We start from the raw sequence: 25,682 nt of genomic DNA on the forward strand, positions 1-25,682 counted from the left end.
TATGCTGTTAGGGGCATGCACGTGATAACCCTTTGCAATTAAAGCAAGGGATGGAACATGGAGGACAATGGCATAATGTGGGGCATGCAACAGAATATTAGATAAACTCCATTTAAAATGGAGTATAACCTCTGGCAACCACTTATGCTACCCAAACACTAATGCATTGCAATAGCAGGATTTCTCTAACTTCTTCATTGTCTGGATATAATAAGTTGTGTGGTTTGGGACATAAAGGTCATGGCACCGGGCATATTCGGCCAAGATTCTTTCACATTTACCCAAACTACACCACAGTACATGAATTTTAATTCTGGAGATAATAGTCTCCTTTAGCTACAAAGAAAATCTGGATTATACTGGAAATTCTAAAGTAGTTTATGTACGAGAAGGACGCATTCTCATTGGCCATTTGGTATCTCAGGTGAAAAACATCACAACCTCTTTAGACATTTTCTGTTCTGCATGACTTCTTCAAAGACTGGGTGAGCTTCTAACCCTACAGATTATAGAAGTTAAAAAAAAAGCCTACCGTTGAAGAAAATCTGAAATAAAAACAGCAATGAATAGCAGATAATGAAGAATCACACCTGAAACATTGATCACCCTTTGTGTTTCACATGCAGGATACAAATGGATCTTTTAACAGGGGAACAAGGCAGTTGACATTTAAAAATAAATGCTTACCTAGTTTTGCCTCTACTTGCCTAATCTGGCGTTGCAAATGCAAAATGAGTCAGTTATTTATAAGTGTGGAAAAGCAGAGCAGGTGTACAAAAGGATGTGGCATAATGGAAACTCATATCGTTTTATAGATTGTGTGTTGAGGATAGAGGTTAAAAAAAAACAAGATTTAATGCTGGTTGTGGTTAAAGTCAAGCAAAACAAAGTGAAAAGATGAATAATTTGCATACTGTCTGTGGAGTCACATCATGCTAAATACTAACGCGTTCTGCAATTCAGTGGGTACATTATTTTGTTGTCCTATTTTACTCATTGTGATTAGCTAATTATTTCCTTTCCAAAAAAAATCGTAGTTTGTGTTGAATGAAACATGATTTTGGCAAAGTAAATTTAACAGTGAAAATGTCTTAATAAATAATTAAACTAAAGTGGCAATTATGCAGTAAGAAAATTTTTTGAATAATTAGTGCACAGAAATTTGAACATAACACATTTACAAAGCGCAGAACCATTTGTTGCATATTATGTGGAATTAACTAACAGCTATATTACAGAAACTGTAAATTTTGACATTTCCAAGAAGTTACATACATACAAAATAGGAGAAGTCGACCATTCGGCCCCTCAAGCCTGCTCCTTCAATCAATAAGATCATGGCTGATCTGTTTGTATTGAGTTCCACATTCCCATCTACCCCCAGTAACCTTAGATTCCCTTGCCTAACAAAAATCTATCTACCTCTGTCTTCACTGCCTTCTGAGGCAGGGTATTCCAAAGTCACACAACCTTCAGAAAAAAATTCTCCTCTTGTCTGTCCTAAAAGGGCAGCCCCTAATTTTAAAACAGTGACCCCTGGTTCTGGACTCACCCACAAGAGGACACATCCTTTCCATGTCTACCTTGTCAAGAACATTCAGGATCTTATATACTTCAATCAAGTCACCCCTCATTCTTCTAAACTCCAATGGAAACAAGCTCAGCCTGTCCAACCTATCCTCATAAGACAACCCACTCATTCCAGGTATCAATCTAGTAAGCCTCCTCTGAACTGCCTCCAATGTATTTACATTCTTCCTTAAATAAGGAGATCAAAACTGTACACAATATTCGATATTGTCTCATCAATGCCCTGCATAACTGAAGCATAACATCCTTACTTTTATGTTCAATTCCTCTTGCAATAAAGAATAGCATTCCATTAGCCTTCTTGATTACATGCTGCACCTGCATACTAACATTTTGTGACACACGCACGAGAACACCATCTCACCTCAGAATTCTGCAGAACTTCACATTTTCCCACATTAAACTCCATCTGCCAGGTTTTTGTCCATTCACAACTTATCCATATCCTTCTGCAACCTCCTTATCCCCTTCACAACATAGTTTCCTACCTATCTCTGAGTCATATGCAAATTTAGCTACCATGCCTTCGCTCCACTCATCTAAGTCACTGATGTAAATTGTAAAAAGTTGAGGCCCCAGCACAGGCCCTTGCAGAAATCCACTCGTCGCATCCTGCCAATCAGACAAAGGTCCATTTACGCATACTCTGTTTCCTGCCAGCCAGCCAATCTTCTATCCAGGCCCCTACATCATGAGCTTTTATTTTCCACAATAATATTTGGTGTGGCACCTTATCAAATGCTTTCTGGAAATCCAGTTACAGTACGTCTACAAGCTTCCCTCTATGCACTGCACGTTACTCCTTCAAAGGACTCTAATAAATTGGTTAAACATTATTTCCGTTTCACAAAACCATGCTGACTCTTCCCGATTCCCTTAAACTTTTCTAAGTGCCCAGCTATAACCTCTTTAATGAATGACTCTAACACTTGCCCCACAACAGACGTCAAGCCAACTGGGCTTTAGTGTCCTCTTTTCTGCCTCCCTCCCTTCTTGAATATAGGGGTTTTATTTGTTATTTTCCCGTCTGATGAAACCTTTCCAGAATTTAGGGAATTTTGGAAAACACCAACACATCTACTTCCTCATTAACCACCTCTTTTAACACCTAAGGATGAAGTCCATCTGGACCTGGAGACTTATCAGCCTGCAGCTCCGTCAGTTTGCTCAGTATTGCTTCCCTATTGATTGTAATTTCACCAAGTTCCTCTCTCCCCACCACCTCCCAATTTACAGCTATCACTGGAATGTTTTTTGAATCCTCTATATAGTGAAGACAGAAGCAAAATATTTGTTCGTTTCATCCACCATTTCTTTATTATCTATTAATTCCACATTCTTACTCCCTAGAGGACCAACAATTACTTTACCTACTCTTTTCCTGTTTGTTTTTCTGTAGGACCTCTTGCTATCCGTTTTTACATTTCTAGCTAGCTTCCTCTCATAGTCAATCTATCTAATTTCATTCTCCTGATTAAGTCTGATGCTTTCCCCAACTGCTTTGGTTAACCATGGATGGTGGGTCCTCCTTTCAGAGTTCTTCTTTACAGTAGGAATATACTTATTCTTAAAATTCTGAAATATCCCCTTAAATGTCTGCCATTGTTTCTCTATTTGATCTATCCCCTAGTTTTTGTCAACTAGCATATTAATCTTTTTAAAAATAAAGCTAGCTGATTATTTTAGGGCATGTAATTGTTTTGCATTTTAAGCACATAAACAATCCAAATTTGATTTGAGATACATGGATTTAGGTTTTAAATCTTAAGAGAATGTTGTATACAACTCAATTCATTTCAAGAGGCTGCGACAGTAAAAATAATATATTACCTGACGTGCATTCTCTGCATATAAATTTGCCTTGAGGTAATTTAGACAGCCCAAGACAAGCCAAATGGAACGCCCCACAACACTGTCCTTCACAAAGGAGCAGTTCACCAGAGCTCTCACACATCTATAAACAAAAGAAAAATCATGCATCAGCCTGTGGAAAAGTTAGCAAACTGTCCAAAATTAAATTTTTAAAACCTTCACGCTTGCAAAAGATGTGCAATCGAAGTTTAGTTTTGAGTGAAGTGTGTATGCTGCTCTGAAATTATTCAAAAGCTTGTACAGGACCCTACATAAATGTCACGCTGATGAATAAAAAGATCACTTTCTCTCTACTGCATCACAGCTGCAAAATCACTTAATTTTTTTTAAAAAATTAGGTATACCAAGAAGAAAGACAGATTACTCACCTTTAGGTGCAGTATTCCTCATTCTTCAAATGAAGTTGTCCTCCACATACCTTGGGTAAGGTCAGCATACCAACAGGAAACTCACTTGGGACGCCTGTCCCTTTAAGAGACTCAGCCAGAACCACACCACTGCCCCCTTCCCGCGCCCAAATACAGTAACCCCACGTGGCAATCTTCGGTTCTTTTTGACAAGAGAAGACAAGGCAGAAGAGGATAAGCAAGGAGACCAGCAAGGAATCCATTGCCCTCTCATTTTTTTCAAAAAAAAAGCCAAGAAACTTATTGATTAACTTTATGTTAATTCATGTTCAGTGTTTTTTTTAAAATAATGTCCTACAGATGCTAAACACACATGCCACTCAGGTTCAACAAATGCATAAACTGAAAGCTAAGTGCCAAAACCTTAGACTAGATGATTATGTAAAAGATTGAAAACTTGATATGCGGAGGTTAACTTTATACTAGGAGTACAGTAACAGAGTACACCAAAAAAAGGAAGCAAGCCACTTCACATTTCATTATCCGCCACATACCATGGGTGATTCTCTCTCAAGATTCACTTCAGAAAAGTGAGGTATTTTAGTATCTAAGACACAGGCACGGTTAGCCCCTACCTAACCATGCATCTCTGTAGTTAAGTGCGAACTATAAGCAACTTCTGGTAAATATGTAAGGATTATTTGACATGGTTGCCTTGTATATATCATTCAATGCAATGTGCATAAAACCAGCCAACACTGTGGCTATTACTTGAGTGAAATGCTGCTTAACAATGAAGTCCAACGTTTTAGATAGTTTCTGCTCCATGGTTGAAGTCAGTTAGTTTCCACTCTTCATTCATAATTTTATGTGGGAGAAAATGCACCTTTAAGTCATTAAAAAGTAGTGATGTGTTCAATCCACAGTAATTTTATGAACTACTGAAAACCACCAACAGTAGTGAACATACAGAAATCGTACGGTGATTTACTTTAATTCTCCAAAGACCACACTGTGAAGTATCTTCAAACTCCTCAGATATTAGATCATCACGTGAGTGAAGGTACCCATATTGCTGTCTATTATATATATAAAAAAAATTAAAACGCACACAAATAGGGAGCCAGTTTCTTTATTCATAAGTCAAGCACATAATAAAAATATCCAGCGATCAATAGTTTTTATCACAAGTCAGAAAGACAGATGGAATGCAGTCACATCTGCAGTACTCATGATTTTAGATTTTCTTTCTTGCTCATGAAATAAATTGATCACGTGACCGAACAGCTCTATTTCTTTGTACTGTATGTATGCTTGAAGTTCGTCTCACCTGACAAACTCCTTCTTTCTTAGCTGTACCAGTGCCTCCTCGCTCTCCTTGAGATTTTTTGGATGATACAGATGAAGCCTCTGTTGGAGTTTCATCTGCACTTTCATCTGCTGACTCCAGCTGTCCATCAAATGATGTCTGAATACAAGAGGCAAAACAAAATTATATTTCAACATCACTAATTACTATGATGTTATGACATCAAGTGACACATTGGTAAAATAACTAATCTGCAAAAACAGTATCAAAAGACCAACTGAGGTCATGTAATTTTTGGGGAACTTACACAACACTAAATCAGGAGTAACTGTAATGCACTGTACCTTTCCAGAAATTTCAGTATACATGTTTGAATATTTTAAAACTGTTGAATTCAGCAAATAAATAAGCAGCACAAGAGGAAATGGGTGCTGTGCTTGCTGACATAAAATACTGGTCAAAAAGATTACATAAATTCCTCAACATGATGAGCTTGAAACAAGTGATAGGGACATATATATTTCCCTGATAGAAATGTTTACAACAGCAGCTTTGGCACAGCAACCAGTTTCAGAAGGGCAGCAACAAAGGTCTACTAGCAGGTCAGCCACTTGAACCTCTGGTCAAGGACAGTGTATGGGGAAACATCTTGGCATGAATTAAATTCCATATACAAATTAAGAAAGCCAATATGTTCTCTACAGCGGGTTATTAACATTCATTAGATACAATGTTTTTAGTTGGCAAATGAATTAACAAGGCAGAAGAGGATGAGCAAGTTGGCAATATTCTAATTTTAGAGCCAAGTAAAACAACTGAAGCATTAATGGAGCAGAGAGGCCAAGTGTGTTTTGGGGGGGGGGTGGGGGGTGTTTCCAGTGTGCTTACAACATGGATTGGTCCCACATGAGTTCAGAATCTTAGAAAATCAAATTCCATTTCCTTAAACATCCTTTCATGATTGAAATAGTGACAAAGAAATAAAAACAATTTAGCTAGAATGCATTTTTGTACCTACATATATTGCAACAGTGCACTGATTTAGACATCTAGCACGAAATCTATCAAAGCTAAACATGCACTTTTTAAAAAGGGTATTGCCATCAACAGCCAACTTTCAAACAAGTTAGTTGGGAATACATATTAAAAAAGATTACTTGAAAAGAAAAAAAGGTTTGGAGCCAGTAACTAAGTAGGAACATCTGAGTATCACATTTGGATAATGTATGGAATAAATAGATCACTATTCATATACATTATCTGGATGTAAGCACTTCAGTAATTTTTTTTCAGAGTTGGGATGTTGAGTGAGAAACAGTCATCACAAATACACCCAAAAAGGAGACATGTCAAATGGAATCCTATTGCACAAAAACAGACTGCTGCTTGACCCATCATATCTGTGCCCGTATTTTCTTCATCAGCCATTTACTTAAGTAGAGTCTCCTGCATATTTCCCATAACCTTTAATGCTCCAGTCTTTTCAGGCAACCATCTAATCCTCTTAATAATTTATGTTTAGGCAGATAATTCCACATGCTAACCATCCTCTGTAAACTGCTTTTCCTAATATTCCCTTGAATCCTTTTTGTGATCATCTTTAATTTATGCCCTTGTTGCAATCTCTACTTGCACTTGATAATCCTGAAGCCTAATCAGATCATCTCTTAATCTCTCAGCTCTAAAGATAAAAGCTCTAACTTTGCAAGCATCTCTTCATAACTCATCCTTGGTACTATCCTCTTGAACCCACACTGAACCTTTATACGTACTTCCCAACACACATGGCTAAAACAGCACAAAAAATTCCAACTGTGGCCACCCTTCAGTGTTGTGTCCTTCTAGATACTAAACCAAGTATGTCATTTGTCTTTTATTGGTTTCCTTTTCTTGAGCTTTCAATTTTAACAGCATATGCATCTGTATACAATACTCCTGTGCTTCTCAACACTATCTATAATCTTGACATTTAATGTGCATTTCCTTCCCTTTTAGAATCAAAGCTAGATTTAGATTTTTATGCTAGATCTTTTTTTTAAAACTCTGGTTTCAGGATTATTGGAACTTCATTTACATTTTCTCTAAATATTTTTTTTTCCTCCCATCACAAGTTCTTGACACCCCTCCAGTGGGCTGAACTTTCTGCCAGTGGAGTGGTGGCAACCCCTTTTTGTCCTTTTAAGTGCCAACAAATGTGAAAATGCAACAAACACACGGGAAAATATACTGAAAAAAGAATACAAAAAATCCAGGAAGAGGTGGTTGACAGGAAAACTCTAATGGAGTCATTAATGATCTGTACAATCAATACTATTCAAGTAGCTAGTGGGAACTGCAGAGCAGGAATCCACACAGCTGGTACCATATCAAAGTAAACAGATAATTAACATTAATCTCATGGGACTATAGAGACAGTGGCATAGTGATATTGTCACCGGACTAGTATTCCAGAGAGCCAGGGTAATGCTCTGGGGACCTGGGTTTGAATTCCACCATGGCAGATAGTGAAATTTGAATTAAATGAAAATCTGGATTTAGAAGTTTGATGACAACCATGGAACCATTGTCGATTGTCTTTAAAACCCTTCTGGTTCACTAATGTCCTTTAGGGAAGGAAATCTGCTTTCCTTACCTAGTCTGGCCGACATGTGACCCATTAAATGCCCTCTGAACAAGGGAAGTTAGGGATGGGCTAGCGATGCCCACATCTCACGAACAAATAAAAGCCTCCAGTTTCAATCCTTTAATCCTCAAACAATGTCAACCGAAACCCATTTTTCTCTATTCTCACAGGTGCAGGACCAGTTCAGTCTCTGCAACTCCTCCTTGAAATTACCTCATTTTCTGTAAACACAGTTAGAGGAGATGGATTCTTGTTGACAGCTGGTATCAGAGTTTCTGCCGTTGATGCTCTGCTTCGCTTTTTCAGTGGTTTACACGCATCAGAGAGTTTGCTTATATCTGAAAAGTGTGCATGAAAATATTTGATACCAAGTTTATTCAATGAAAGAAAGCTTTTTGCTTTCCGCCTAAGCAATTGTAACTTGTTTATTTCAAAATATGAAATAAAATGCATACTAAGATAGGGCCAAAAGATTATTACAAATATATAGAAATTGATATCTCTTTACCTGACTGGCTGTTTTGGGATGCATTCGTAATACAAGATGTTTCTCCAGCCTCGATACCATCACTTCCACAAGCCTCTGCCTGGCCAGCATTATTGAACTCATACTGTGCATAAAAAGATAAAAGTCAACATTCATTACCCAAAAGTGTCACAGGATAACATTTTAAGACACAAGAAAAAAGTGTTATCGGTATGCCTAAATACAGCCCTCAAAAAGGATGCAAGTTGAATTGCCGCTCAGTATGTTCTAATTTAAAAATACACATTCCACTGTCTGAATCATGCTTACAGACTAGCAATGTTAACCACGAACTCAAGTTCTGTCGAAGGGTCATGAGGACTCGAAACGTCAACTCTTTTCTTCTCCGCCGATGCTGCCAGACCTGCTGAGTTTTTCCAGGTAATTCTGTTTTTGTTTTGGATTTCCAGCATCCGCAGTTTTTTTGTTTTTTTTTTAGCAATGTTAACGTTGCCTGCAATATTCAGGTTTTTTTAAATTCATTCACGGGATGTGGGCAAGGCTGGCTGGGCCACCACTTATTGCCCATCCCTAGTTGCCAATGTGAAGGTGGTGGTGAGCTGCTTCTTGAACCGCTGCAGTCAATGTGCTGTAGGTACAGCCACAGTGCTGTTAGTAAGGGAGTTCCAGGATTTTGACCCAGCGACAGTGAAGGAATGGCGATATATTTCCAAGTCAGGATGGTGTGTGACTTCGAGGAGAACTTCTATGTAGTGGTGCTCCCATCTGTCTGCTGCCCTTGTCCTTCTAGATGGTAGTGGTCATGGGTTTGGAAGGTGCTGTCGAAGAAGCCTTGGTGAATTCCTGCAGTGCATCTTGAGATTGGTACACACTGCTGCTACTGTGCGTTGGCGGTGGAGGGAGTGAATGTTTGTGGATATGGTGCCAATCAAGCAGGTTGCCGTGTCTTGGATGATGTCAAGCTTCTAGAGTGTTGTGGGAGCTGCACTCATCCAGGCAAGTATTGGGAAATATTCCATCACACTCCTGACTTGTGCCTTGTAGTTGGCAGACAGGCTTTGGGGAGTCAGGAGGTGAGCTACTCATCCCATGATTCCTAGCCTCTGACCTGCTCGTGGTCACAGTATTTATATCTGGTCAATGGTAAACCCCAAGATGTTGATAGTGGGGTATTCAGTGATGGTAATGCCACTGAACATCAAGAGGTGATGGTTGGATTCTCTCTCGTTGGAGATGGTCATTGTGTGGCACGAATGTTACTTGCCACTTGGTAGTCCAAGCCTGGAGATTTCCTGGTCTTGCTGCAATTGTGTATGGACTGCTTCAGTATCCAAGGAGTCACGAAGGTGCTGGACATTGTGCAATCATCAACGAACATCCCCACTTCTGATCTTATGATAGAAGGTAGGCCATTGATGAAAACAGCTGAAGATGTTTGGGCCAAGGGCATGACCCTAAGGAACTTCTGCAGTGATGTCCTGGAGCTGAGCTGACTGACCTCCAACAACCACAATCATCTTCCTGTGTGCTAGGTATGACTCCAACCAGTAGAGAGTTTTCCCTGATTCCCAATTACGCCAGTTTTGCTAAGGCTCCTTGACGCCAAACTCAGCCTTGATGTCAAGGGCAGACACTCTCACCTCGGGAGTTCAGCTCTTTTGTCCATGTTTGAACCAAGGCTGTAATGAGGTCAAGAGCTGAGGGGCCCTGGTGGAACCCAAACTGGGTGTCAGTGAGCAGGTTATTGCGAAGCAAGTGCCGTTTGATAGCACTGTTGATGACCCCTTCCATTACTTTACTGATGATCGAGACTAGACTGATGGGGCGGTAATTGGCCAGGTTGGATTTGTCCTGCTCTTTGTATACAGGGCATGTGGGGTTAATTTTCCACATCTGGGTAGATGCTAGTGTTGTAGCTATACTGGAACACCTTGGCTATAGATACAAATTAATGGGATGAGGAACTGGCTCTTACTCAAAATAATTTATCACACGAACATACAAAATAGGAGATGTAGGCCATTCAGCCCCTCTTAGGCAAGGGAACCAATGTACCTCTGTCACACGACGCTCAAGAGAAAAATTTCTTCTCATCTCTGCCCTCAATGGGTGACCTCTAATTTTAAGAACAGTGCCTCCTAGTTTTGGACTCACCCACAAAGCAAAATGTCCTTCCCATGTCCATCTTTTCAAGAGCATTCAGGGTCTTATATACTTTAATCAAGCCACTCCTCACTCTTCTAAACTCCAGCGGAAACAAGCCCAGTCTGTATAACCTTTCCTCATAAGACAACCCTTTCATTCCAAGTACCAGTCTAGGAGACCTCCTCTGAACTGCCTCCAATGCATTTACATCCTTCCTAAATAAGGAGACCAAATCTGCACAGTTTTTGAGGTGTGGTCTCAGCACTACCCTATATATTTGAAACCTAACACAGTCACCTTTATTTTTAACTCCTTTTGTAATAAAGGGTAGCATTCCATTAGCCACCTTAATTGCTCGCTGTGCCAGCATACTAACTTTTGACTCATGCACTAGAAAACCTAGATTCCTCTGCACCTGGAAATTCTGCGTTGATTTTCATTTAAGTAATAATCTGCTTTTTTATTCTTCCTGTCAAAGTGAACAACTTCACATTTTCCCACATTATATACTCCCATCTGCCAGATTTTTGCCCACTCAACCTACCTACATCTGTTTGCAAACTCCTTACGCCCTCTTCACAACATATTTTCCTATCTATCTTTGTGTCATCTGCAAATTTAGTGACCATGCCTTCGCTCCCCTTGTTTAAGTCATTGATATAAATTGTAAAAAGTTGAGGCCCCAGCACAGACTCCTGTGGATCTGAACTTGTCACAAGCTGTCAATCAGAAAATGACCGATTAATGCACACTCTGGCTGGCTAGCAGAAAACAATCTCCTATCCATGCTAATGTTACCCCCCACAGCATGAACTTTTATTTTCCGCTATAACCTTTGGTGTGGGAGCTTATCAAATGCTTTCTGGAAATCCAAGTACAGTACATCTACTTATGCTGCTTATCAACGGCACGTTACCCTTCCAAAAAAACCTCTGATAAATTGGTTAAACATGATTTCCCTTTAACAAAATCTATGCTGACTCTTCCAATTACCTTGACTTTTTCTAAGCACCCAGCTATAACCTCCTTAATGATTCATTCGACACCTTCCCCACGACAGACGTCAAGCCAACAGGCCTATAGTTTCCTCTTTTCTGCCTTGTTCCCTTCTTCAAGAGGGGTTATATTTGCTACTTTCCAGTCTGATGGAATCCTTCCAGAATCTAGCGAATTTTGGAAAATTAACACCCACACATTCACAATCTCATTAGCCACCTCTTTTAAAGCCTTAGGATGAAGTCCATCAGGAACTGAAGACTTGTCAGCTCACAGCTCCAGCAGTTTCCTCAGTACCACGTTCCTTGTGATTGTAATTTTGCCAAGTTTCTCCCTTTCATCTCCTGATTTACAGCTATTACTGAAATGTTTTTGTACCTTCTATATAGTGAAGGCAGAAGCAATGTGTTTGTTCATTTAATCCCACATTTCCTTATCATCTATCATTAACTCTCCATTGTCACTCTAGAGGACCAACACTCACTTTACTTACTCATTTCCTTTTAAATTCCTGTAGAAAATCTCACTATCCGTTTTTACCTTTCCAGCTAGCTTCCTCTCATACTCTGCAGCCCTGCCACATCCAGTCATGAATGGTGGTGGACAATTAAACAACTCACTGGAGAAGGAGGTTCCACAAAAATCCCCATCCTCAATGGTGGGGCAGCTCTACATTTCAATTTTAAAAAAATTAATGTACGGAAAGTGGGCGTTGCTGGCTAGGCCAGCATTTATTGTCCATCCCTAATTGCCCTTGAGGAGGAGTTGGTGAGCTACCTTCTTGAACTGCTGCATCCCTGTGGTGTAGATACACCCACAGTGCTGTCAGGGAAGGAGTTCCAGGACTTTGACCCAGCAACCGTGAAGGAACAGCGATATGTTTCCAAGTCAGGATGGGGAGTGGCTTGGAGGGAAATTTCCAGGTGATCGTGTTCCCATTTATCTGCTGCCCTTGTCCTTCTAGATGGTGGGGGTTGTGGGTTTGGATAGTGCTGTCTAAGGAACCTTGGGGAGTTTCTGCAGTGCATCTTGTAGATGGTACACACTGCTGCCACTGTTCGTCTGTCACGGAGGGAGTGAATGTTTGTGGAAGCAGTGCCGATCAAGCAGCTGATTTGTCCTGGATGGTGTCAAACTCCTTATATTGTGGGACTGCACTCATCCAGAAAAGTGCAGAGTATTTCATCACGCTCCTGACTTGTGCCTTGTAGATGGTGGACAGACTTTGGTGAGTCAGGAGGGGAGTTACTTGCTGTTGGATTCCTAGTCTCTGACCTGCTCTTGCAGCCACAGTATTTATATGGCTAGTCCGATTCAGTTTCTGGTCAATGGTAACCCTTAGGGTGTTGATAGCAAGGGATTCAGTGATGGTAATGTCATTGAATGTAAAGGGGGTGATGGTTTGATTCTCCTTTGTTGGAGATGGTTATTGCCTGTCACTTGTGTGGCGCAATGTTACTTGCCTTTTGTCAGCCCAAGCCTGGATATTGTCCAGGTCTTGCTGCATCTGTACATGGACTGCTGAAGATGGTTGGGCCTAGGGCACTACTTTGAGGAACTCCTGCAGTGATGTCCTTGAACTGAGATGATTGACCTCCAACAACCACAACCATCTTTTCTTGTGTTAGGTATGACTCCAACCAGCAGAGTTATCCCGGATTCCCATTGGCTCCAGTTTTGCTAGGACTCCTTGACGTCACACTCGGTGAAGTGCTGCCTTGATGTCAAGGGCAGTCACTCTCACCTCACCTCGGGAGGTCAGCTCTTTTGTCTATATTTGAACCAAGGCTGTAATGATGTCAGAGGCTGAGTGATCGTGGCAGAACCCAAACAGAGCGGCAGTGAGCAGGTTATTGTTAAGCAAGTGTCGTTTGATAGCAATGTTGATAATTCTTTCCATCACTTTACTGATGATCGGGAGTAAACTGATGGTCGGTTTTGGCCAGGCTTGATTTGTCCTATTCTTGTGTACAGGACATACTTGGGCAATTTTCCACTTTGCTCAGTAGTTGCCAGTGTTGCAGCTGTACTGCGACAACTTGGCTTGGCAAGTGCTGGAGCACAAATTTTCAGTACTATTGCTGGAATATTAGGGCCCATTGCCTTTGCAGTATCCAGTGCCCTCAGCGATTTCTTGATATCACGTGGAGTGAATCGAATTGGCTGAAGGCCAGTATCTGTGGTGCTGGGAAACCTGGGGAAAGCAGAGATGGATCACCCACTTGACACTTCTGGCTAAAGATTGTTGCGAATGCTTCAGCCTCACCTTTCACACTGGTGTCCTTGAGGATGGGGATATTTATGGAGCCTCCTCCACCAGTTAGCTGATTAATTGTCCACCACCATTCACAAGTGAATGCGGCAGGACTGCAGAGCTTAGATCTGAACCAGTGGTTGTGGGATTGCTTAGCTCATTCTATCACTTGCTGCCTATGCTGTTTGACAAGCAAGCAATCCTGTGTTATAGTTTCACCAAGTTGATACCCCATTTTTAGGTATGCCTGGTGCTGCTCCTGGCATGCCCTCCTGCACTCTTCACTGAACCAGGGTTGATCCCCTGCCTTGGTGGTAGAGGAAGAAGAACGGGGGATATGCCCACCTTGAGGTTACAAATTGTGTTCAAATACAATTCTGCTGCTGCTGATGGCCCACAGCTCCTCATGGATGCCCAGTCTCGAGTGGTTAGATCTGTTCGAAATCTATCCCATTTAGCACGGTTGTAGTGCCACACAACATGATGGGGGGTATCCTCAATGTGAAGCTGGGACTGTGTCCCCATAATGACTATGCGGTGGTCACTCCTACCGATACTGTCATGGACAGGTACATCTGTGGCAGGCAGACTGGTGAGGATGAGGTCAAGTATGTTTTTCCCTCCTGTTGGCTCCCTCACCAACTGCTGCAGAGCCAGTCTAGAAGCTATGGCCTTTAGGAATCAGCCAGTGATGGCGGTACCAAGCCACTCTTGGTAATGGAAATTGAAGTCACCCACCCAGAGTACATTGTGCACCCTTGCCACCCTCAGTGCTTCCTTCAAGTGGTGCTCAACATGGATTCATCAGATGAGGGGGTGGGGTGGAGAGAGAAGGAGGAGGAGCAGGAGGGGGTGGTATGTGTAATCAGCAGGAAATTTCCTTGTCCACGTTTGACCTAATGCCATGAGACTTCATGTGGGCAGGAATGGATGTTGAAGACTTCCGGGGCAACTCCCTCCCAATTGTATACCACTGTGCTGCCACCTCTGCGGGGTGCGCCCTACCGGGTGGGACAGGACACACCAGAGGCAGCTTGTGGTGGAGCCCACTAGGGAACAGGCAATTCTAGATTTAGTTGACGTTTCGAGTCCTCATGACCCTTCGACAGAACTTGAGTCGAAGGGTCATGAGGACTCGAAACATCAACTCTTTTCTTCTCCGCCGATGCTGCCAGACCTGCTGAGTTTTTCCAGGTAATTCTGTTTTTGTTTTGGATTTCCAGCATCCGCAGTTTTTTTGTTTTTATCTAGATTCAGTGATGTGTAATGAGGCAGATTTGATAAGGGAGCTTAAGGTGAAGGTACCTTTAGAAGGAAGTGACGATAATATGATAGAATTTACCCTGCAATTTGAGAGGAAAAAAACTGGAATCAGATGTAACGGTATTACAGTTGAATAAAGGCAACTACAGAGACATGAGGGAGGAGCTGGCCAGAATCGACTGGGAGATGAGCCTAGCAGGAAAGACAGTGGAACAGCAATGGCAGGAGTTTCTGGGAGTAATTTGGGAGACACAGCAAAAATTCATCCCTAGGAAGAAGAAGCATGATAAAGGGAGGACGAGGCAACCATGGCAGACAAGGGAAGTTAGGGACAGCATAAAAGCTAAAGAGAAAGCATACAATGCGGCGAAGAGCAGTGGGACACCAGGGGATTGGGAAGCCTACAAAGACCAACAGAGGACAACTAAAAAAGAAATAAGGAGGGAGAAGATTAAATATGAGGGTAAACTAGCTAGTAATATAAAAGAAGATTGCAAGAGTTTTTTTTTAGATATATAAAGGGTAAGAGAGGCAAAAGTGGACATTGGGCCGCTGGAAAATGATGCTGGAGAAGTAGTAGTGGGGAACAAAGAAATGGCGGAGGAACCGTATAGGTACTTTGCGTCAGTCTTCACGGTGGAAGACACGAGTAATATCCCCAAAGTTCAAGAGAGTCGGGGGGCAGAGGTGAGTATGGTGGCCATTACCAAGGAGAAGGTGCTAGGAAAACTGAAAGGTCTGAAGGTGGATAAATCACAAGGACCAGATGGATTACACCCCAGAGTTCTGAAGGAGATAGCTGAAGAGATAGTGGAGGCGTTAGGGGTGATCTTTCAGGAATCACTGGAGTCAGGGAGGGTCCCAGAGGACTGGAAAATTGCTAATGTAACCCCCCTGTTTAAGAAGGGAGTGAGGCAAAAGACAGGAAATTACAGGCCAATTAGCCTGACCTCGGTCGTTGGTAAGGTACATTATTAAGGATGAGATTTCAGAATACTTGGAAGTGCATGGTAAAATCAGGCAAAGTCAGCATGGTTTCATCAAGGGGAGGTCATGCCTGACAAATCTGTTAGAATTCTTTGAGGAGGTAACAAGTAGGTTAGACAAAGGAGAGCCAATGGATGTTATCTACTTGGACTTCGAGAAGGCCTTTGACAAGGTGCCACACAGGAGGCTGCTCATTAAGATAAGAGCCCATGGTGTTAGAGGCAAGATACTAGCATTGATAGAAGATTGGCTGTCTGGCAGGAGGCATAGAGTGGGGATAAGGGGGTCCTTCTCAGGATGGCGGCCGGTGACTAGTGGAGTTCCGCAGGGGTCAGTGTTGGGACCACAACTTTTCACTTTATACATTAATGATCTAGATGAAGGAACTGAGGGCATTCTGGCTAAGTTTGCAGATGATACAAAGATAAGTGGAGGGACAGGTAGTATTGAGGAGGCAGGGAGGCTGCAGAAGGATTTGGACAGGTTAGGAGAATGGGAAAAGAAGTGGCAGATGGAATACAATGTGGGCAAGTGGGAGGTCATGCACTTTGGTAGGAAGAATAGAGGCACAGACTATTTTCTAAATGGGAAGAGAATTCAGAAATCTGGAGTGCAAAGGGACTTGGGAGTCCTAGTCCAGGATTCTCTTAAGGTTAACTTGCAGGTTGACGCGGTAGTTAGCAAGGCAAATGCAATGTTGGCATTTATTTCGAGAGGACTAGAATATAAAAACAGGGATGTCCTGCTGAGGCTTTATAAGGCTCTGGTCAGACCACATTTAGAATATTGTGAGCAATTTTGGGCCCCGTTTCTCAGGAAGGATCTGCTGGCTCTGGAAAGGGTCCAGAGGTTCACGAGAACGATCCCAGGAATGAAAGGCTTAACACATGAGGAACGTTTGAGGACTCTGGGTCTATACTCAATGGAGTTTAGAAGGATGAGGGGGGATCTGATTGAAACTTACAGAATACTGAAAGGCCTGGATAGAGTGGACATGGGGAAGATGCTTCCATTAGTAGGAGAGACTAGGACCCGAGGGCACAGCCTCAGAGTAAAGGGAAGATCTTTTAGAACAGAGATGAGGAGAAACTTCTTTAGCCAGAGAGTGGTGAATCTATGGAATTCATTGCCATAGAAGGCTGTGGAGGCCAGGTCATTGAGTGTTTTTAAGACCGAGATAGATTGATCCCCTTACCAATCAAGAACCTAAGGTTACGGGGAGAAGGTGGGAAAATGGGGTTGAGAAACTTATCAGCCATGATTGAATGGCGGAGCAGACTCAATGGGCTAAATGGCCTAATTTTTGCTATGTCTTATTGTCTTATGGCATGTTGATGGTTACATCTGGGATATCATCTATAAAGGTATGATTCCATGAGTATGCCTGTGTAAGGCTGTTGCTTGAGACAGCTCTCTCAATTTTGACACAAGCCCCCAGATGTTAGGGAGGAAGGCTTTGCAGGGTAGATAGGGCTGGGTTTGCCATTGTCGTTTCCAGTACCTAGGTCGATGCCAGGTGGTCCGTCCTGTTTCAATCCTTCTTGTTGACTTTTTAGCTGTTAGATACAACTGAGTGGCTCACTAGGCCATTTCAAAGGGCATTTAAGAGTCAACCACATTACTGCCAATCTGGACTCACATGTCAGCCAGACAAGGTGAGGCCAGATTTCCTTCCCTAAAGAACATTAGTAAAACAGATGTTTTTTTTAAAACTACAATCGACAATGGCTTCCTGGTCATTATTAGACATTTAATTCCAGGTTTTAATGAATATTTTTGTTGAATTCAAATTCCACAATCTGCCATGGTGGGATTCGAGCCCAGAGCATTACCCTGGGTCTCTGGATTACCAGTCTTCTGACAATACCACACCACCACCACATTCACAGCAATCTTCAACCACATCCATCGTGGCCTCCTCCAGAGGTCCCAGCATCACAGGTGCCAGTCTTCAGCCAATTCAATTCAACCCGCGAGTTATCAAAGAATGACTGAGAACACTGGATACTGCATAGGCTAAGGGACCTGACAATATTCCGGCAATAGTACTAGAGACTTGTGCTCCAGAACTTGTCGCGCCCCTAGCCAAGCTGTTCTAGTACAGCTACCCATACCCAGGTATGTCCTGTACACACAAAGCAGGGCAAATCTAACCCAGACAATAACTGCCCCATCAGTCTACTAAAGTAATAGAAGGGGTCATCAACAGTGCTATCAAGTGGCACTTGTTGAGCAATAACCTGTTCACTGCAACTCCGTTTGGGTTCTGCCAGGGTCACTCAGCTTCTGAAGTCATTACTGCCTTGGTTCAAAAATGGACAAAAGAGCTGAACTCCTGAGGTGAGGCAAGAGTGACTGCCCTTGACATCATAACAGCATTTCACCAAGTGTGGCATTAGGGAGCCTTAGCAAAACTGGAGTCAATGGAAACTGGGGATAACTCTCTGCTGGCTGGGGTCATACCTAGCAGAAAGGTAGATGGTTGTGCTTGGAGGTCAATCATCTCAGTTCGAGGACATCACTGCAGGAGTTCCTCAGGGTAGTGTCCTAAGCCCAACCATCTTCAGCTGACCTTCCTTCCATCATAAGGTCAGAAGTGGGACCGTTCGCTGATGATTGCATAATGTTCCACCATCCATAACTCCTCAGACATTGAAGCAGTCTATATCCAAATGTAGCAAGATGTGGATGATATCTAGGTTTGGGCTAACAAGTGGCAAGTAACATTTGTGCCACACAAGTGCCAGGCAATGGCCACCCCCAACAAGAGAGAATCTAGCCATTGCCCCTTGACATTCAATGGCATTAGCCATCGCTGAATCTCTGACTATCAATATCCTGGGGGTTACCACTGACCAGAATCAAACTGGACTAGCCATATAAATACTGTGGCTACAAGAGCAGCTCAGAGGCTCGGAATCTTGCAGCAAGTAATTCACCTCCTGACTCCCCGAAGCCTGTCCACCATCTACAAGGCATAAGTCAGGAGTGTGATGGAATACTCCCCACTTGCCTGGATGAGGGCAGCTCCAACAACATTCAAGAAGCTTGACACCATCCAGGACAAAGCAGCCCACTTGATTGGAATTGCATGCACAAACAATCACTCCCTGCACCACAGATGCACAAGTGGCAGCAGTGTGCACCAGCTACAAGATATGCCGCAGGACCTGACCAAGGCTCCTTAGACAGCACCTTCCAAACTCATGACCACTACCATCTAGAAGGACCAGGACAACAGATAGATGGGAACACCACCACCTGCAAGTTCCCCTCAAAGTCACTCACCATCCTAACTTGGAAACATATCACCATTCCTTCACTGTCGCTGGGTCAAGATCCTTGAATTCCCTTCCTAACAGCATTGTAGGTGCACCTGCACCTCATGGACTGCGGTGGTTGAAGGAGGCAGCTCACAACCACCTTCTCAATGGCAATTAGGGATGGACAATAAATTCTGGCCTAGCCAACGATACCCATATCCAATGAATAAAAAAAAAAAACCGCTCTAATTTCTTTCTCCTGTTTAACCTTTTAGTCATTCTGTCGGTCTTTATATTCTTACCAATCATCTGACCTGCCAATCATCTTTGCAGAGTTATATACTTTTCCCTTATGTTTGATGCTTTTCTTAACTTTAGTTAACTACAGATAGTGGGTCATCCCCTTAAAAGTTTTCTTTATTATAGAAATATTCTATAGGAATGTATTCTGGTTGAATATTCCGAAACATCCCCTTAAATGTCTGCCACTGCTTCCCCATTGATCTATCCTCTAGCCTTCTATCCCAATTCACTTCAGCTAGCTCAGCTGCCAATCTGATTTTTCCAGTTTATATATAGATTAAAATCACCCATGATTATTGCTGTCCCTTTAACACACACACACACACACACACACACACACACACACACACACACACACACACACACACACACACACACACACACACACACACACACACACACACACACACACACACACACACACACACACACACACACACACACACACACACACACACACACACACACACACACACACACACACACACACACACACACACACACACACACACACACACACACACACACACACACACACACACACACACACACACACACACACACACACACACACACACACACACACACACACACACACACACACACACACACACACACACACACACACACACACACACACACACACACACACACACACACACACACACACACACACACACACACACAATATTTCTTCTCATCTACTTTGTCCTACATTGTGGTTACAGTTGGGGACCTGTTGACCACTGCCACTAGTGACTTCTTTCCCCTACTGTTCCTCAGCTCCACCCAGAATAATTCTACAACCTGATCTCCACAACCTATGTCAACTCTAACTACTGCACCAATGCCATCCTTGATTAACAGCGCTATTCCTCCACCTTTACCTAACTTCCTATTTCTTCTCGAATGTCATATATCACTCAATATTCAGGACCCAATCCTTGTCATCCTGCAGCCATATCTCCGTAATGGCTCTCAGATCATAGTTATTTACTTTAATGTGTGCTATCAATTCATTTACTTTGTTATGCATGCTACGTGCATTCAGATACAAAGCCTTTAGTTTTGTCTTTGTGTTATCTTTGTAACATCTGGTCTTGTATTCTTAGACTTTTTTCTTTGTCCCTTCCTGCCATTCTCTGACTCCCATTTCCCACATGGAAAGCGAGAGTTCAGAGAAAAAGCAGTGCTCAGCACAAAAGACAAACTCAGTTTCTTGGGAGTAAAGTTAGTATTTTGGTGACGGTTGCTGGCAAACAATATTTTCTGGTTGAATTTTGAGCCTAATTGAGATGAGGAATGCTGGAAATGGAACACTTAAACACAAACTCAAGCACCCAGGAGAGAAATTTACCTCAACCGGCCTGGTGGGAAACATTTCAATGGCCAGTTAAATCAAACAGTAAAAACTGGGTGGCCAATCTGGTTGCACCTGTTTTCCACAGGACAAGTTAAAATTATCAACATTAGTGTCAACATTAAACACATTCTCATTTCAGCTGAAGAAAATACAATTAATTTAATGTTCCCTCTACCATACCACAACATTAGGAGATACGCCCTATTATACTAAAGCAGCATTTTTTCACTTTCCATGTCAGACATCCCGTGTCTGATAGTGAATTCATGATAAATTAGGGGTTTCATATCCTTGGAACTAGACTGAGGCTGCTCAAATACAGGACCGTGGGACCTTTGGAACTATCAACCAGAGGAGATCTCATCAGGTTGGGCTGACTATGATTTCATTGCACCAGCCTGCTGTTTTTTTTTTGGCAGTCTGTGTGCTTACTTCAACATTCTACCAGAAAAAAAAAAGAACACAGCAAATTCGATTTAGGACACATTGCCGGAGAAAGATCTTCAATATGCACATTTTCCCAACCCACCAGGTGAGTCAGGGTTTGGTGCTGGGCTCTTCCCCCCACAATTATTAGAGGCTGGGGGGGCAGGGGTGTCCTCTTTTGTTTCTTCTCATCCAGCGTTAGTAACCTGTTTAAAGTCAGTGAGTTGTCATTTCTGATCAGAGGCTGTTAATACCAGAAGCACACAGAAAACTAGCACAGCAAACATCTGTATCACCACAAAACATCTATTTGCAACCCCCTTGCCTCTCTTAAAAGGACAGGGCAGATTACACATTTTGCGCAACAAATTTTGTAGGTGAAATTCTAAACATGCAAGAACCTTTTCATCTATGTAGTAGTTCCGCTTTAATCTCTTGCTGGAGCCAATTCGTTCTGGAGAGTCCTCCCTGTAATCTATTATTTTCCTGGATAGTCTTCTTTGCCTAGTTGATTCTGAACTAACTGTAAAAGGAAACAAAGAGCAGTTAACAGCTTGGCTCAGTTTGAAACAACTTTATCCAAATTGGAAGGTAGGGAGTTCAAGTCTCATTCCAGACTTGAGTGTACAATCTCGGCTGCTATTCAGTGCAATACTGAGGGAGTACCCCAATGTCAGAACTGCCACCTTTGGGATCAGGCATTAAACTGGATGTTCTACCTGCCTCGTTAGACGAGCATAAAAGAATTCCCAGGCATTAATCAAAGAGCAGAGTTTTCCTGATGTTCTGATCAGCATTTCCCCATCTTAGTAGACTCAGCCAGTACTGAACATTTAAAAGGTTTTAAAATGAAAACAGTCATCTTACTGTTTGTGGGGCCTTTACACAAATGAGTTATTGCATTTGCTTCAAGCAATTAACTGATTGTGAAGTGCTTTGGGATGTCCTGAGGACATGATACAAATTCTTTTCTTACCTGAAATAGGTTTAGTAAAAAAGTTAATCAAATAAGGTGAAGCGTTTGATTTTGGGTGTCATAATAACTCGTCACGTATCAAGTACCTTTAAATTTAATAAATTCGAATCATAATCGACCTATAATTCTATAGCCATTAGCAGCAATCTGCCTCCAGAGGCCCAGTGGGATTGCAGTTTCAATTTTTATGAGTCAATATAACTGCAGTTCATCTCCATTATCTCCTTAATGAAAAGATTTCTCCCAGGACTCAGGCACTTAACAAATACAAGCATGGCACATGGAAACTCACATCTATGTCTGAGTGCTGCTCTCTCAGACTGTAAGCATTTACATATTTAAAAATCGTGTCCAGTTCAAGTCTCTTGTATCATGCCTTCCAAAGGTGTCACATTTGAAAGAGTCACAAATCTGTAGGCCAAAATTACTATCAGTTAAAACAAGGACCTCTGTTAAGTTAGCAATCAAAATCCAATTGACTCAATGTCAATGAATCAAAAGCAGTTAATTCCAATGGGGCAAAAGTAAACTTAAGAAAATTTCCCTTCAAGGCAGCTATTTCTAATAGCAGAAAAAAACCAATCAAGTTGTTAAAATAATTTTGTGAAGTTCTTTTGAGTCACTGTCTTGATTTAAAAACACTACCTGAAAATGTACTAGCAAAGGCAAAACTCAGAAGAAAGCCACAGAAACAAATTGTATTCGCACTCACAACAATCACTCTCTGGAAAACCTTTCCTGGGAAGCCATACTCTTGCGTTAGGAGCATAGGGCATAATTCAGAGCACTTGCCTGGACTGTAGTTAGCTTTTTTGTACAGTTTTTTCTCTGCTAATGCCATGGCTCCTCCGAATTGACTTGTACAAGTTGATATTAATTTGTCCTGGAGAGATTGTAGGACATGAGGGAAAGGAGTAATGTGTGTAAATGACAGGAATGCAGAGTCACCAAGAAGCCTCATGCACCTCGACCCTGACCTGCACATGGGAAGTTATGAGGTCAGATCAGATAATATTCCCTACTGTTCCTCACCCGTATTTACCGACTGAATCAATCTACATTTGAGTTGGTCACATTCAGCCAATTGAATACTTATCTACTTGCAAGCGAAGGCACTAGTTATGGCAAATCCCCATTTCTGGGCAGTTTCAGTTGAGAATTAGACTTTCCAGAATATAATCACATGCAGGAGCTTAAGAGGAATGGTCAAAAACAAACAAGGCAACACATACTAGTAATATTTAAGTAGAAAAGTGAGCATTTACAGAGAAGGTTGAGATTTGCAGAACGTAATCCTGACCCCTCCTTAAACAAATGTTGGAAATAGCAAAGTTCAGAGGTATTGTGCGTGTGTAAAAATCAAAACAATTTGACTGCCTGGATAGATTTTCAGGCTCCACCGAGGTTGGGAATAAAGGCAGATGGGGCCAGAAAGTATGGAAACTGGCCAGTGTGCCGGTTTCTTGGCCCAGTTCTCCAGGTGGGCCATTTCGGCAAATTAAGAGCCTTAAGTTTCAGGGTTGACTGGGATTTTCCAGTCGACTGCCTGTTTCCCGACATGATAGGGTGCAGATCAGCTGTCTGGAGTACAGCACCCAGCAGCAGGCCAGGGTACTACCCTCCTGGTAGGCCTACAGGATTTCCCTACCCATACAACCAGGGGAAGGCAATGGGAGAAAGCATAGCCAAAAGCCTGTAGAGGGATTTCCCCATTCCACCCACACCCCAAATGGCAGACTGAGCATTCTCTCTATTAATTTAAATTGAAATGTCCGCTCAGTTACCAGTCAGTGCAGCCAGGCCTCTGAGCCCACCCCCATCACCCTTAATTGAACAGGGAACCTGTCTCCATGCCAATTAAGGGGTCACCACAGTCAAAATCCAAATGAGTGACTCTTTCCCCCTTACCGAGCTTCAAGACCCGAAAACTGACATGCCTCCTGTTTCCTGTTCTCAAAGTGAAACTTCAGTCTCTCTGAATCACTCATTCTCCTCACCCACCATCAAGTAAAACATCTTCCTTTGGTTTCTGCTTTCAAAATGGAGATCTGCGTTCAGGTCCACGGGGTTCTGTCGTTGCCTTTCATTCCCTCTCAACACAATTAACAGCTAACACATTGCTAATTTGCACTCAAGCCTCATACCACTCTACAGGATAGAAGAATGATGCAGTCAAATAGTCCTGAATCACCCTCCTCGCACTCCCCCCCGCCCCACCACGTTGCATGACACAAAACCAAGAAAAAACACTTACTTCACTCTCTGCACAAGAATCTGGAAACCTCCTTCCAAATCTTTTCAACGAAGCATGTACCACACCTATCCCAACATTAGTGGAATGCCTGCCTTACATTGAGCAATGCCATTGGAGATAAACTAATTTCACATAAATGTGCCTTAGCCATTCCAAAATTTCTGTTTCAGTTTTATTTTAAATTGCAAATTTAATAACCATCCCATATAATTGTGACAGCATTCCCAAAATTGAACCAGCAACTTATATGGTTATGTAAATACTAGTCATTTATAAATTATAAAGACGCTTTAATCACCCAGGTAAACCCAGACAAATGTGAAAGTTCAAGAATAGTTATATGAAACTTTCCAAATGCATTTGACGAAACCACATGCAAATCAACTAACTGCAAGAAAGGTTTCCTTCAACCTACCACTCGATCTAGTTGTTCTTTTTGGAGATTCTTGCAGCACTTTGCGTCTGGTTGGCCCAGGTGATCCTGCTGAAAAACCTATTGAGAAGAGAAAAATGCTTGACTGAAGACTAACAATTTAAATTCATACCTTGGGCTACTAATCCCTGCATTTTACTAGTACCAGATTGTTTTCAGCACAGTACGAAATAAAGCTGTTTTAATACAACAAAAAAGCCATTAAAATCAACAGGATGCAGAGGGATGAACAATTAAGCTTTGGTATGATATTTATTTGTGTATTCCTAAGTTTTTTCTATAGTGTGCAATGTAAAAAATAGGCAAAACTGTTTTTTCATCTCCTAGATCAGAAAGTTATGGGTAATTTCCAACTCTGGATGTGGCAGTATTTAGAAGGATAAGTGAAGGCTGCCACCTACATGTCTAAATGAATTGGAAAAAACACTATTGCATGCCCAGCGTAAAAATATTCCAATTACTTTTGAAATAAATATCTGCCCATTCTATCTAAATATTAATAGTTTTGTCCCTTTGTCAAGAAGTACTTTATTAACTTGGAAACCAAAGTAAAAATAGCTTCCAGAGTGTTATGCAGAATAAAAAGCAAATCATACTCTATTGACTTAATACAGAACATTCAGGAAACAACATATGCCCTCATACTGTGAGGGCAATGTTAAATTCACCCTTCCATTTGAAAACTGAGGATAAATGGGGTAATATTGAGTGTAAAACTGGGGTTCCACATCATCCTGTCAGTTTCCTGATGGGAGGATTATGTTAAAGTTCCTCCCTGTTTCTGTACACTA

The 25,682-nt window shown here is 41.9% G+C and overlaps 1 protein-coding gene across 4 annotated transcripts in view; it reads right to left on the reverse strand.

Annotated features, from left to right (window-relative positions):
* The window catches only part of nsd2 (nuclear receptor binding SET domain protein 2), a 116,459-nt gene that overhangs the window by 38,689 nt on the left and 52,088 nt on the right, over positions 1-25,682 (reverse strand). For all 4 annotated transcript variants that reach the window (XM_041210039.1, XM_041210134.1, XM_041210291.1 and 1 more), the window contains 6 exons: positions 24,874-24,951; positions 21,630-21,751; positions 8,250-8,352; positions 7,955-8,079; positions 5,140-5,277; positions 3,421-3,544 (listed from right to left, as the gene is read on the reverse strand). In XM_041210039.1, the coding sequence (XP_041065973.1) occupies positions 3,421-3,544; positions 5,140-5,277; positions 7,955-8,079; positions 8,250-8,352; positions 21,630-21,751; positions 24,874-24,951 (690 nt within the window). The remainder of the gene's footprint in view (positions 1-3,420; positions 3,545-5,139; positions 5,278-7,954; positions 8,080-8,249; positions 8,353-21,629; positions 21,752-24,873; positions 24,952-25,682) is intronic.

The sequence above is a fragment of the Carcharodon carcharias genome, chromosome 1, assembly GCF_017639515.1.
Source record: "Carcharodon carcharias isolate sCarCar2 chromosome 1, sCarCar2.pri, whole genome shotgun sequence".
In the NCBI taxonomy this organism is placed as follows: Eukaryota; Metazoa; Chordata; class Chondrichthyes; order Lamniformes; family Lamnidae; genus Carcharodon; species Carcharodon carcharias.